The sequence below is a fragment of the Trachurus trachurus genome (assembly GCF_905171665.1).
Source record: "Trachurus trachurus genome assembly, chromosome: 4".
Classification (NCBI taxonomy): Eukaryota; Metazoa; Chordata; class Actinopteri; order Carangiformes; family Carangidae; genus Trachurus; species Trachurus trachurus.
Window position 1 is genome coordinate 10,628,824 of NC_139898.1, and position 15,811 is coordinate 10,644,634.

The 15,811-nt window shown below is 39.6% G+C and overlaps 1 protein-coding gene across 2 annotated transcripts in view; it reads left to right on the top strand.

Annotated features, from left to right (window-relative positions):
- The window catches only part of nlgn1 (neuroligin 1), a gene marked incomplete at both ends in the record, with an annotated part of 287,041 nt that overhangs the window by 104,199 nt on the left and 167,031 nt on the right, over positions 1-15,811 (top strand). For both annotated transcript variants that reach the window (XM_083970483.1, XM_083970484.1), the window contains one exon: positions 7,302-7,454. In XM_083970483.1, coding sequence (XP_083826609.1) covers positions 7,302-7,454 — 153 coding nt within the window. The remainder of the gene's footprint in view (positions 1-7,301; positions 7,455-15,811) is intronic.

The following is a 15,811-nucleotide window of genomic DNA, read 5'->3' on the forward strand; positions in this document are numbered from 1 at the left end:
GACCCCAGAATTTCTCTTAGTAACAGATTGAAGTCAAGAGGTAAAAGAAGACGGATCTGGCGTTATCAGATCCCTCAAGCTGAGGACAGCACGCATGACTGTGTTTTTTTGCCCACAATAAATATTGTTTATATTTCTTACACATGAGCGCCGGTCTCTACTATTTCAGTATGAAAAGAAGACATGGTCCATTAACAATGACCTGAATCAGTCAGACTAAATGCTTGCTATTAAATGACATGAAAACACTGAAGTATTCCCTCTGTTCACATGAATGTAAACCCTTCAAAATTAAGTAAGTACGACATTAATACATCAGTTTTTCTGCCAGTCTCCTTTTGCTTTTAAGGTGTTTAATCCTCAATGACTTTTGGTTATATGTTTATAAAAAATAAATACTTAAGGGATCTGGTGGGTATCAGACACAAACTATAGGACTGAAACTTTTCAATTGCTTCTCTTGATATTTAAATTAAGTGCTGCGACAGTGTGCCAGAAATACATTAATCTCAATAATACAAAGAGACGGACCTTTCCTCAGTTGCCATAAACAAGAAGCCCTTTGAAAACTCATATTAGGAATAAAATGTCCTTGATAAAACCCTGAGATAGAGTCATAGCCCCTTAAGGCCGCTACAGTGCAACTTTAATGACAGGCAGAAAGTCTTAATAAGGCACCTCTACTGAATAATGTGACGAAGTAAACAGCAATTACATCCAAATAAGACTCACAACCATCCAGATCCCTTTGATGTGTGCCATCATGCTGTTTTTCTTTTTTTTTCCTTCCTGGTAGCTCACACAGACGCACACAAACACAGATACACACACACACACCAATAAGATTAGAGGGAGTCACACAGCTCACACAGATCTATTCAATGAAATCCCAGAAAGCTTCAAGTATTATCTCGATAAAGGATGCGGGGCAGACAACTAATCCAGTTTAATATAGAGGAAAATATGCTTGAGGACGCCCTCCATCCCCCACCCACCCACACCCACACTCACACAGACAGTCTGTTGCCCCATGCTGGCTGACTCTGATCAGCTCGGATCGCCCCTCTCCATTCCCCACAGTGGTAGTTCTTGGTGCTCTTGCCTCTTGACCTCGTAGATGGAAACTCGCTGAGGACATCCTCGAAACTCCCCACCTCTCCCACCCAGCAAACCTTACAATCTCTTTATACTCAGTAAAGCTGGTGTTTGTAATCCCTTTGTGCTGGGAATAGAGATGTAAACAGGAAAGTCCCTGAGAGCTGAGGATTTGTTAGAAGCTCCACTTCCTTTTATTTATTTATTTTTTATTTTTTTCTTCCTACAGCGAATATTGCAAGAGTGGTTAAGTGTGTATACAGGAGATGCTGTGACTTGTGGTGTCTGGGAGGCTCTTATGGGGCCCTGGTACCCTATATAAAGTATTACACAGCAATACCCAAGATATGAATCGTACTATACACTATGGATAGATTACTTTGAGGGCAAAAGGATATAGATTTTGCTGACAGCAAGAGGGCAATCCTGGAACTGAGGGAAGGATCATAAAAGATCAACTGGGGAATGTGTTACCTTGTTCCATTAGGCTCGCCCAGAGGCTCCAGCTGCTGACATTTGCTTCACTTCAGCTGTGATGTAGCATGATATCACATACAGTAAAAGTAAAACCTCTTTTACCACTACAGTACCACATGCTGTCTGAAAATTAAAAAATATAGCAACTCATATTTGATTACAAGCTAAGCACTGACAACATTTAAGTTGTAAGTGTAATAGATGAAAAACTGCAAAAACTGAATCAACCCATCTTCAAACAATGAGTTTACTGCAGAGAAGCTCAATGTTTCAGTTGCGCGGTCTCTCATAGATTCAACCATCCACCGTGACCTATAACCAAAGGCATTTTGGAATGGTACTATAATGAGTTTCTTACTTATGCCACAGTGAAATTACACAGACATTGATGGTAGATGCAGGAATAGAATCAAAAACAGACCATATTTTAAACTTTGGAAGAGACAAATCATTTCCAATTCACATGTACACTTAGCCGACCTAGTCCAAATGATTTTGGTCTAATGCACCAGTTCTCCTATAAGTCTTCCATCATGAAGTTTATAATCTTCAGTTCTTAGTGAAATTGTTAGTTCAGGGGCTACACCATTTAGAGGACACACAGGCCAAACTAAGGGTGTAACAATACATCAAGCTACATCAATACATTGATTCAGTGAGTCAATAGCATAGATCCAACATCAATCAGATAACAATACCTTTCATCATTTGTAAGACGTGCCATTATTTCAAAATTCCTCTGGCATGTTCTGGCAATTTCATATTTCATTTACAAAGATGTGCGTGGAAACAGTTACTAATTCTAAAACTGTTTCAATAAGCAGATTATATCATCTCATACCCCTGAATTGAATCCTATCAAAATTGTTTAATAGCATTGGTGATATCAGGAAACATCAAATCACTGTGCATTGTGTTAATGATATTGCAACATGATGAAACTTGTGATGTACAACTCTAGGCCAATCTGAAAGAAAAAAATCATAAAAAATGTTAGCTCCTTTGCATTTCCATTTGCATTTGCATGACAAATTCACATATGATATTATACGGTACATGCCAGTGGTAACATTAATAAGTAATATCAGCGCATGTTTTGATTGAACGGGGCAGTTTGTCTGGAAGTATTTGAGTCTGTGTTCACCACTGGGCTACATTTTGTTTCCCGTTGCTTTTGCCGGGAGTCCCCACGGCTCTGCTCCTTTCAGCAAAAGGCTGAAGCCAGGATAAAAATTAATTAATTAATTAATTTGGAGGAAAAAAAACAAAACACTGCTGCTCCTGTGTCTGCTGTTGGTTTGATAAGTCCTCTACACCGGCAGAAGTTGTTGAACCAGCCTAAGGGCATCTCTCAGGGTTTGCTCAGAGAAATCTAAAGCACCTGAATCTCTTTGATCATAACCTCATCCTTGGCGAAGCAATGATCTCCTCCATGTTGGCAAGTTACCTCTGACAAACTCTCTCTCACCTGTACATAAACATAGTAAGATTGAATGATCCATTCACTATGAGATTTCATTTCATTTTATCTCATCTCAAAAAGCAAGCTAGCTTTCATCTCGCTCCAAACACCTGTATTCAAAATGTATTCATTTAATGCCACTTTCAAGGGAGGAACAAAGGGACATATTGACATTGCAAATAATTGTGTAAATGTTGGATGTTCCAGAAATCACCTTGAATACACCATTACCTCACTGCACATAAGAGTATGATGGGAAGAGATGAAATCTGCAATCAGCTGAATGAGGATTAATTGATAAGTTAGGGGAATGAAGGGAGAGGCTGGGGTTTAAAGGGTTTTTTTGGCTCTGAGTTGTGCAGTGGCAGCCAATGAAGGATGCCAGGAAACCATACTGAGAGCAAGCTGGATAGCATAAACTTAAAACCCCAAGGTGCCGTCTGTGTGTGTGTGCATGCGCACATACATGTGCGCACCGGGACCTGTTTCTGCCAGTAAATCCAGGTAAAATCAGGTAAACCCATCAAATGCTCAACCCATTGCCAAGGCAATTTTATCCTAATCTTACCTCATTACCAATGACCATCAGAGACAATTCCAGCCATGCTGATGTACAGTATCTTGCTGCAGCTAATTGACAAGCTCATGCGATACTAGTTGAGAGCACACATGCAGGCATCAGTGTCACATCACACACCTCCTGCATGGACTATAATGATATGAAAGCTCATCCATATTATGTTTGCACTCAAGAGTAAAAAGTAGGGATGTCTGATATTGGAAATTTGTCGATATGCCGATGTTGTTCAGCACTTAATTTTCCGATTTACGATAATAACCGATACCGATATTCAGGCTTTTTCCCCCAAAAACGAATTCATAATATTTCTCCTGTCACGATTAACACATTACTGTATGCCTACTTTTATTGTGATGCTCCACTGGATGCATAACACAAATTAACATTGTTTAACAGACACACACAGAGAGAGACACACACAAAAACACACACACACACAGAGACGGACAGAAAGACAGACAGACAGACAGACACACACACACACACACACACACAAAAAGCTCTCCGACTGACGGACCAAACCATTGCCCACTGCATACTGTACTGTACCGCAGAACACGCTAATTGACTTGAATGGGGGTGCATTGCCCGGCTCATTGAAACAGCCTATCATATCACTAGACACTACGAGTGACTGGCGAACAGCCAATCATTTAACAGTTGTGTAGTTCGGTTGCGGTACCATCGCCATGTGTGTTTGTTTACAACAAAACAGCATGTAGTGAGAACACATCGATTATTATTGTGTGTCTAAAGCAGCGGCAGCAATTAAGTAGGGACGGCCTGCCACTACTTAATTCACTACAAAATCCAGGCATTACATTATCGGGTTTTCATTATATGTAGAAAAAACAATAACAATATGGACAGAGATTACATTTTTATGCTAATATCGGGCCGATATTATTGGACATCCCTAGTAAAAAGCACTGAAAAGTTGTTTAGATCCCTGCAGCAAACTTGTAGTTTGGTCATCACCATGGTCATCATAATCACTATCAATGGACATTGCCATTGCCACCATCCATGTAAAGTGCATGTCAGCAGCATTATCACGATGTGTCATCATTATCATTGTCAACAGCAGGAACACTGACATCAGGATCTCCTTCATGGTGATTGGTATTATCAACATCACCACCATAATGCCAAATAAAGGCAAGTTCTAGTTACCATCATAACCTGCCACCATCCAAAACACATCATCATCTTCATCATCATCATCATAATTATTATCACAGTACTTTTTCCATCATGTCACAATCTTGAAATGGGAATCGTCATCAACAATATCATCTTGTTTAATCATAAATATGTTTATGCATCATCATTATTGTTTTCATGAATATCATCAGCATTATTGTATTGTCATCACCATGATACTGTGATCATTTTAAAGTTTATCATTAAGGCTGTCAGTTATCATCGTCACTACCTCTACCACCGTCATGGCATTATCATTTTCAGAATGATAATAACTATCATCATAACTGGTCTTGAATTTTTTTTTTTAATATACAATTTTCTCTTTTTGTCTTCCCTCCTTTCCTATTGTCAGGGTACACAAATAACCCGACTGGAAGGCACACACACAAACGCACACACACACACACACTTTCGTCATAATCCCCTGACCTTTTTTGTCAGGAGTTTCTGGAAGCCTTCCAGAGGAGAGTTATGATGTGCCGCTACACTGTGGCCACTGCCTGCTGCGACAGAGAAAGCAGCTATGAAAAAAAAAAAAACACTACAAAGGACATAGAATGATAGAAGTGATGTAATGAGCTCTGCACCGATAGGGACCACAGGGACAAACATATCATATACACACAAACAGAGAGCATTTCACCTAGAAGAGACTTATTCCTTATTTCCTGTTCGACTTTTTTTCTTTTCTTTTACCCTATTTCCTTTTGCTAATTGAGATTTTTTTTTTTTCCTTCTTTGTCATTGGTTTTGGCAGCTGTGTCTGTTTTAGATTTGCTGTTGGCAATAAAACAATTTCTGGTCTTCTCCAGTACACTGTACAGAAACATGGATGTTTACTTTCCCCATCCATTTCTGCTACATAATGTCATGTTTCCTCACAAATCTAATACATTTACACTTTACTTATATGCACTGAAGGTGAGTTTTTCTTTTTTTTCTTATTAAACTAATTCAGTGAGGTAATAGTGTCTTTTCTTTTCTTTTCTTTTCTATATATTGATAAACACATGTACTCAAGGGCACTCAACACAATTTAAAACCATTTTTGAGCCACAGTCACAGCAGTGTCTGTTAGTCTGAGGAAGTTCCTTAAGAGTTGTTAAAAGTTTTTCCCTGAAGTGTTTACATTTTGCTACCCCCTGGATTTGGAGTATGTTAAACACACACTCCAGGGAAACTTACAGACACGAACATCATCTTTTCTGCCACTTTCACTGTTTTATTTTTATTATTATTTTTCTCTCATCTCGGAGGTAACGCTTTTCTATTTTCTTGCTTGATGAATTTTTTATTCCCCGTAGACTTCATGATCTCTCTGTGGACCCTAGTCCCTCAGTGGTAAAACATCAGTGGGATAAACGATGTGTGCTGCTGCATGTACTGATGCAGAGAGTTAGGATGTAAGATGAAAAGCTTCATCTCTGGAATACAGAAGATGAAAGTGAAACCTTGTTTTGAATGTGGGTTGCAGCATGTTGTTAGATCTCTCCAAGTCCTCTCATCCTTTTAGCTCACAACCCAACCCATATTAAAACTACGTCAAGGACTAAAGCTTTACAATACAGCCCTCCTTTACCCTCCAATCAGCCACATTCATACATTTTTAAAACAGTTCTGCTGCTAATAGCAAGCTAACCGTTTTCCTGACCATGACCATATGCACGTACGTAATCAATTATATATATATCTATTTAAACACACTTCATTTTTGCAATCTAAGTAATTTATTTTATGTAGCTACTGTCTTATTACACTATAATTATGGGAATGATTGAACTGTAATTGAAAAGCTGAATCAACATCTTATACTTAACATAAAGAAAGTCTTTAAAAAGAAAAGTGTTCCACTCAATTTTCAGTTCTCTTTAACTTCCCCTGAGGCCAAAATGTCCTCACATGCATTATAGTCCCAAAATCTCTGCAAATATTTCTGCACAGCTAAACAAGCGTGGAGTGTTAGCGTGAATTCAAATCATAGTTTCAATGGAGCAGTGCCTTTTCATAAAATTGTCAAACCTAATATGCCATTTTTTTTATTAGATTTTCTTCCAGATTAATTGCACAAGTTTTACCTCAACATGGTATGACAGTTTAGATTGCCACTCTTGCATGTTGACAGTCCATTGCCGCCAGGAAAATTAAAACTCACCACATTAAATATCCAGTTTCATTAAAACCTATATGGAATTTAGAATGGGTTAATAAATAAAGAAAACAACATTTTCCAATCACCACAAACATGTCACGGCCTTCATGTAGAAAAATGAACGGTTTGACGCCTCAAACTAACAAGGTCTCCACATTAAAAAGCCAGTGTGCCAAGATTACTCGGAAAAAAATATAAAATTAAAGAGGTGGCTAAAGCCCCCTAAAGGATTGAAATTGCATTTCTTGCTGTCACCTTCAATCTGTCACCTAATCAGTCCTTCTGCCTTCTCCACCTCCTCCTCTTCCTCCTCTTCCTCTCCCCTCCTTCAGACATTAGGGAGAGTGGAAGCCCTAAGCCGGTGATGGTTTTCATCCACGGGGGCTCCTACATGGAAGGAACTGGAAATATGTTTGATGGCAGCATCCTGGCCAGCTATGGAAATGTGATTGTCATAACTGTAAACTACCGGCTGGGCGTCCTAGGTAAGGATCCTGCTGTAAAATGTGATACACACCCACTGCTCTTCTATTGTGTCTGCTCTTTCTTCATTGCTTGCTGGGGGATTCCTTCAGCTTGGCCTGAGGGCTAAAAGTAGGAATTGAATTTTTTCAACTTTTCTCTCTATCTCTATTCTCTCTCATTGTATCAATCTATTCTGTCGCTGCTGGTTTCACTCTGGAATTTAGCTCAGTTTGAGACTCTCCGAAGTAGTTTTTATGTGTGTGTGTGTGTGTGTGTGTGTGTGTGTGTGTGTGTGTGTGTGTGTGTGTGTGTGTGTGTGTGTGTGTGTGTGTGTGTGTGTGTGTGTGTGTGTGTGTGTGTGTGTGTGTGTGTGTGTGTGTGTGTGTGTGTGTCTATTCACACTTTTCTTTCTTTCATTCATGTCTTTTTGTGATGGTTCCATGTGCTGAGATATGCAGAGAACTTGGTTTGGTATTCAGTTTTTCAGTGTCCTTTTCCTTTTCTATCACATAGTTTCCCTCATATTTTGTCATGAGTGATATTGGAAAGTAAAGACTCATATTTTCCTGCTGGATTATCATGTAGGCCTGTGGCTGTCCGTTGCAGTGCATGATGATATCTGTCAGATGTAAAGGACAGAACGCACAAAACACAATTCATGCAGTATGACATACTTCCACTGACGTTGTGATTTGTGACTTCATATCCATATAGCCTATTCAGCTTTGAAATGTTTGCTGGGCCATCACGAGCTGGCCTGGTTTCCACTGCTTTTTGAATCTACCCTCCCGTAATGCTTTCTTACATGTACAGTAGTAGCCTTTAATCTGTCATGGCAATGTCTTCTCTGATCATCCGTCCTTTCATTTTCTTTTCATTCCTATCTCTGTTTTATTCCTTCTCTATCTTATCTCTTCTCATTAGTCTGATTTCTAATTCCTTTTCCCCTGTGTATGGATGTCAGTACCTTACCCAGAGGGCAGGTATATACTGTGACACATCACAGAAACAAAGGTCCGCTGACTCGTACCTAAATGAGATTACGGTCTCATTTGTTTTATTGTAAGGAACCAATTTCATATCCATGTTGTTTTTTTTGCTGGGGGTTTTCTCCCTTTCTTATTAAACCATACCAGGATAAAGATATGGGGCAATATCCGCCTTTCACTCAACTAAAATACCATTTGTCTGGGGGCGTGTGTGTGTATGTGTGTGTATGCGCGTGTGTGTGTGCGCTCGTACGTGTGTGCATGTATCTGTGTGCTTATAAAGGATGTGCATAAAAGGCATAAATGTGATTCTTTGAGATGTTGATGGCAGGAATGGAAAATGAATCACAATGTTAATGTTCTCTGCAGGTGGTCCGCATTGTCCCTCTATTCTCTCATCTGTTATTCAGGCGCTGATCTCTTTTATATGACTTATTTGTTTGCATTGCAAATACCTAGTATCAGAGAAATGCCTTATTCATTCACGTGCATATCATCTGATGAAAGACTTTGATATTAAGCCTTGTGCATCTAAGAAATTAAAGTCCTAAGAAGACAAAATTGTCTTTGTCAAAAACAAACAGCATAAAGAGTACATGCACAAACTATCAAGCACACACACACAAAAATACATCGCACACTCTGACATACCAACACAACTTAAATACTTTACCTGATAGAGCAGCAATGCTCCGAGCTCCCAGCAACACTGCACACATTTACTCCATAGGCTAATATGGTAATATGGCTTCATGGTAGAATTTAATGGTGGTGCGCGATCAGTTTTGATGGGCTTGATTGGAGGCATTTTTGTCTCATTTTTGTTTTTTTGTGCACAGTGCATTATGGGCTTGTGTAGAAGCTAGGGTTTAAAGGTTGAAACTAAGGTTGAAACCTCTGGGCGACATCTACAATTAAAAATGAAAAGGACAAAAGTGTCCATTGTGGTTCATGTCCCTTATAACTACAAATAAATATAACTGCTAGCCAATGACCCCCCTCTCCCTCTCCCTCTCAGCCATTAGCAACCTTCAATCATTGCCAAAACCACAGAATTTGATATAAAAGAAAGTCCTCCACCATCCGTACCTACCAATCATTCATTTCTTTTCAATACCCACTTATTTATTTTTCAGGGTCACAATGTGGCTGGAAGTCGTCCCTGTGTGCAGGACAAAAGTACTTATACATGATCTACATACTGTGTAGTGTAGTGCTAATTATTTTGGACATAGAAACATCCCCAGTTGAACGTATGAGTTCTTGCTCTGTCTCTCTCTCTTCAGTTCTTAACTGCTTCAGGCCTCATAGTGTTGAGAGAAACTGTATCCCTGCTGGTTAACATGAGGCACCGCTGTTTGCGCTCAGATTAGACTCTATGTGTTTGTTTACCCCCCTGGCAATGGACAAAAGCATACGGCTTTACCTCACCAAACATGTGAACTTGTGTATGTGTATGTGTATGTGTATGTGTATGTGTATGTGTATGTGTATGTGTATGTGTATGTGTATGTGTATGTGTATGTGTATGTGTATGTGTGTGAGTGAGTGACAGGAAGGAATGTGTACTCAGCTACAGTATGGTAGAACCACTGGGCTTTCCAGTCAGTCATCCATTTTGTAGCAAGTTTAGCTAATACGCTTCACTGCCAAAAAATATCTTTCCAAACCGGCCGTTTAGTCTCCTGTTGAATGAGTTTTAAAAAATTGTACTTTTCATTTATTCCTTAACACTATACTCATTTTGAAATTGACATTGACTAAGACTCAAGCTACTTGAAGTTTCCTTTCTTTCCTTCCCCAAGTTCCTTTCTCTAGGACCTCTTCCTCTGCATTTTAATGTTGTTGCAACTAATAAACTAGTCATGGCTGGAGATGTGGCCTGTATCAGAGACTAGCTGTAACTATATTCACTTGATGTCCACATGCATTAAGTAACAGTGGAGTCAGGTTTAGTGGAGCAGAGTCAGTGGATGATAAAAGGTTGGAGTGGTTGGCTTTAAATGTCAAGTGTACTTCTTGGGACGTCATAGGGGATGATGAGAACACTGATAACGGATGTAAGAATGGTTTCCTGGACCCACACCTGAGTCTGAGTTTTGTCATACACACCGAATTTCTCTAGAGAATGACCTTGGACCTGCAAACCTTCAATTGACCTGCTTGTGAAAACCCCACCTAGGTTCCCTAAAAGCCCTAAGGTGTTGCCTAGGGATGACCGTGCATTACAAAATGAATTAATGTGTAAAAATAAGTCTTAGTCACATGGAACCAAAAGGCTAAAATGACATTTAAAGATCTTCAACTATGAGACTTAAGGGGGTAAACACTGCAGGATAATCGGGCCGATTTTTGTCCTGATCTCCCAATTCCAGTCAAAGCCAGCAAAGCCCAATTGTCTGATGTTTGCAAACAACATGGTGTCTGATTTTCCTGTGGTGTGGGGTGTGTTAAGAGTGATTTTGTCCGGTCCGATACGCTTGGAGTGTGGTCTCCAAATCTGTGAAGGTTAGAAGAATCCTGTAATGTGTGCCAGCCTTAAGGCATTGTGGAGTCTGTTAACATCTTACTTCATGAATAACTTTCAGCTGTCTCACAGGCTCTTAATTATGTTCCCCAGCCAGCTGGTTAGCCTCCACTGGCTAAAGTGTGTGGCCCACCTTACCCAGCCAGCCACTGCAGCACCTGTTCGCTTGGAGATGCCACTCTGCTGACAGAACTCCCTACTCTCACACCAGTGATTTTTCTCCTTGGCTTAGAGTGTGTCTGTGAGAGCGAGTGCTTTGCAGGAAGCCATTAGTGGTTTTAAATATGCAGAGCTGCTGACGCAAAGCTGTATTTATCGTTTAAGGGCCTCGGCTACAATGGATTTGGCCATGGGGCACGTATATAGTATGCCACTGTCGGTGTCTGTCCATGGCTATGTTTAAAAGTGTGTGTGTGTGTGTGTGTTTAATGAATTAGGAGTTGCTCATGTGTGCAGATGGGGTGTTAATGGAACACATGGTATAGTGCTGTCAAAGTGTCATTATTAAGGGTGGCAAGTATTTATTGTCTTTGTCATCTCACTAGTTTATAATGGGACATTCTGCTGAAGAGTAGGTTGTGTTTTACTTAAAACTACTGTATGCAAGGAACTTAATTTTCCATCATCCAGATACAGTATTCAGATATTCAGACAAGTGAAGAATGATGTGTTTCTGAAGAAAGAAGAATGTAATTTTATCTTGCAGAAAAGATTGTTTCACCCTAGCCCTTCTTTTCCTCACCTCTGTCCCCAATGAATAAAACATAATAGTAATTGTTGAACAGATGTACTGTATCTACTGTTAATAAGAACAAGTTAGATGCTCCAAACCGAGCTGCAGCAGTGTTTTAACAAGCACTAAGCCACAATAGTTGACTGAAACTCTATGCCAATACATGAATACGATACCTCCCCAGGGACTACGCCTTTAAGGCCAGACCCTCACATTGTTGAGTTTGTTTTGGCCCAGCCAAAACCTTTAATCATGCTGATTGATGAGGTGCATTTCCCTGACTCAAACCTTCTCCAAATAACCCTTCCATTCGAGCCATACATCAGCCATTCAGCCAATTCATCAAGCCTCTGATTGTTTTAAGATATACCTGGCCAGTAAAATGTCCATTTCTCTGCATGGTACAGCACTGCCTCTCTAGCTCTGCCCCGCTTCCAGCACCACGATCGCATCTAGAATGTCCAGGCTTGAGAGAAGATTGCGCTGGAAAAGGCGCAGCAAGCAGGCAGAACAAGATGCAGATGTATGTTTCTCAAAAACACTTGACTTTACCAATGCAGTTGGGTTAATATAATATATTAATTGATTGATTACAAATCCAAATGTATGTGTGGGCTTGTGGGCTTTGTGGAATAGACAGGAACAATAAAAGGAAAGAGTACAAAAAAGTACAAAGTAATAATGGGAGAGGTAGAAAAATTTGCCCTATTGTAAAAGCTCAAACACACAACTCTACCATTATCACTTTGGTTGGGGTAATGTCGTCTCCTGTTATCGTCCAGATGCAGAGAAAATACACATCATTTGCCAGCATGCAGTACACAATCAGACACACACACATCAGATCCAGCTTGCATGGTTTTAATTGTAACCAAATTAGGACCGCATGTATTTGTTTGAGGAGCATTCCCTCTCACACAGGCATTATCCCTAATGTTTATTCTTCTCAAATATTACCACCAATCCTCCCAACACCCCATCCTCCTGCATATATCTTCTTTCTTTTTCTCGCCCTTCAATCCCCCCACACACAGTAATTGGTCTTTCCTGTTAGTTTATTTCCTGCTGGTTAAGTGTTGAGGACTATTATTTTCATGCTTATTAATTTCTCTCTCCCTGAAACAAAAACCCAAATGATTCAGATTCATTATTCTTTCTGTGCTATCTCACTCCTCTCCCCTTCACTTCTTCTGTGAATCCTTCCTCGCTAGTAGCCCTGACACAGCTTGTTCACAAAGTTATGGGAAGTATCTGACCCTAAAAACACAATGTTTTACATGGGTTATTAGTAGCTAATGATTATTCTCCTCCCCTTGGATTTGCACCTATTCTCAGTGTGCAGTAGTTGAGACCAGTTGTCCGGGCAACAGACAATTGTTTGAATTCAAAACTGTGCATATTTGTTGGGTCCAGTCTGATGCAGTATATTTACCGAGCCATTTGGAGGCTTCTCTTGTCTTCTGCAATGCATTTTATTTTAGATAATTTCATGCTAGATGTGAAAGGAAATGGAATAGAATTCTGCACAATGCAGAACTGGATGATCCAGAAATAGAGTTGAAGCTCTCAAACGTTTCTGAAGACTTCAAATAACTGAGGAAATGAATAATGAAGAAAATGGAGGGAAATTGTTCGTTCCCTTCAGTAAAGATACCAGAAGATGTTATATTAACCTGAGGAAGCTGGTGCAATGTATTCAACTTATGTATACTCTTTATAGATATTGACAACAACTTCGGGAGACTCCTCTGGTAGCTGTTTAGCTCTTCATTTATCTATTTTAGCATGGAGGCTTTACTTTGTACTTGTATTTCTGTCGATATCAATGTTGACAGGCAACGGTGTGCGTGTGTGTGTATGGTGTGTTTTGTGTTAAAATGTATTATCAACAGACTTTCAGCATGCTGCTTGGATGTACTCTCCTGTAAATTAGCCAGGTGAGGCTTGAACATTTCTCAGCTATTTTAGGGCAGAACAGGCTTTAATCAGTGCAAGGCTGCATCGAGATGCTGTAATATTTGCAGCAATATTTCATGCTTCCATTTCCTGCATGTGCCAAAATCATGATCTGAGGAGTAAAAGTATAACTAAAGGTTTGAGTATTTTGTTTTTTTCAAGGTAAAGACAGGCAGGCAGACACAGACGGATGAATTGCAAGATTATGTCCTCCAACATCAAAGAGGTCTCAGTGTCCTTTCACCAATATAAAGTTACCACATCGAAGCTCTTTTATTGCAAGAGGTTTCAGTACAATCAAACAGATCACAGACCATAACTTCATGTCAGATTTAGTGTGAAATTGGCCCAAATGTGTCTTTTGATTAAAGTGCCGTCTGCTCCAGTCAGAATGATTCATTTGATATTATTTGATTACAGATTTATTTTTCTAAACCAAATGGATTTAATGCACTTTCTATTAAATTCTGATACACTGTTTGTTATCATGAGTCACTTCTTCAGTGGAGATGTCTTATGTATTGTCTTCAAATGCTGTTTCAGCCGTTGTTAGAATTCCATATAATATAATTACACCCATACAGGGTTGTATAAACATTAAGTATGTGATAAGAGGTTGTGTGGGTGTGTAATGTTATTTGAACGTGACTAACAGCAGCAAAGATTTGGCTAAGGTTTCAGCTACTAGCTGTGTGATGACACACACAGAGTGTGTCATCTTGTAGTTGAATCACCAGGACTGTGTCCGCCATGTTGGAAACCACTATTTGCTCTGTGCTGGCACAGTTGCCACATTAGGGTGTATCAGTTCCCTGGCTGTTGTGAGGTTCCCTCAGCCTTGCCATTGTTCAGTTAGTTTTCGTCCTGGTAATTTGGCTCAGTGTCGCCGGCGTAATGATTTATTCAGTGAGCGGCCTGCAATGCTAATGGAAGCTATGCTATGCTTATGGTGATCTGGCAACAGCAGGGTTGGCGTGGTGAGGTTTACAGCAGCTCTGCGGACGTGTCAGGGATCAGATTAATCTGGCCAAGGCCAGGACAACAGAAGACCATCTGGGCACGCTGCTATGTGCCAGGCGTCTGCAACTTCTCACCACTTGCCACCAACCATTGCCACACAATGATATGCATGTTTCATTTCCTGTATTACACATGACCACAGCCAAAGTCTGGTTCTAAGTATTTAATATCCAACAATATCAAAGGATATTTCCTAATATCAATCTGTCAATGCACATCCATTGCATTGTGGCTGGTTTCATTCAGCCAATGGAAAAACTTGAGCTGGAATTAAAGAAGAAAAAAAAGGTCCAGTGCTCTGAAGTAGCAGCCTGCAGGGCCACATACAGTATATGGGGAGAAAGATCGGCCCAAAAATTAGTAATTTGAATACAATGTGTCAGTTCAATAAAACTATCCAGAATCAAGGTACATTAAATAGCTTTGCTGATCCATGTTGGTTTAAAGGTAATCATGACTGGTTATTAAGCCAATGTGGACAATAACTTTTAAAAGTGCTTTGGAAAAAACCACAAGGGCTACAGAGTTTCCATATCAATGGATCAATCTGCTGAGCAAATGTAGTGATCTGATGGAGACCATGTGATTTGATTACTCTATAAAAAAAAACTTTCTAAATGGACCTTGATTTGGGATTTTTTGTTTGGGTTGACACAAAGCAATCACTGTACTTTCGTGAGCCTTGTCTGCAGCAGTGTCGTCTTTCTTTCAGGACTATTAGATTCAATGTAATGACTTTAATATATTTTTATGTTCAAGTCATTAAAGCCACTTGGTAAAGGCTGGATAAATATCATGGTCCTGGTTAAGTAATAAATCCAAAATCCCACGTTGCTTTACATTTGCTTCAATTGTTATTGTACAAAAGGGATATTAGAAATCCCAATCCAAAATACTCTGTGATGCTGAAGTGGTCAAATGAAAGCAGTACTCACGATTTAATACTGCATGTGCATGCTCTCTCTCTCTCTCTCTTTCTCTTTAATCCTCTAAACTAACATGACTTTATTACCCTCCTTTTCTGCCTTGTTTTACTTGAATTTCCTTTTTTTTTAATTTCCTTCTTCGGCGTCCTCTTGAACTAAAAATACTAACACCAAATACTAACTTAAGCATTTCCTACTAAAACAATACTAATTATACTAATCTAAA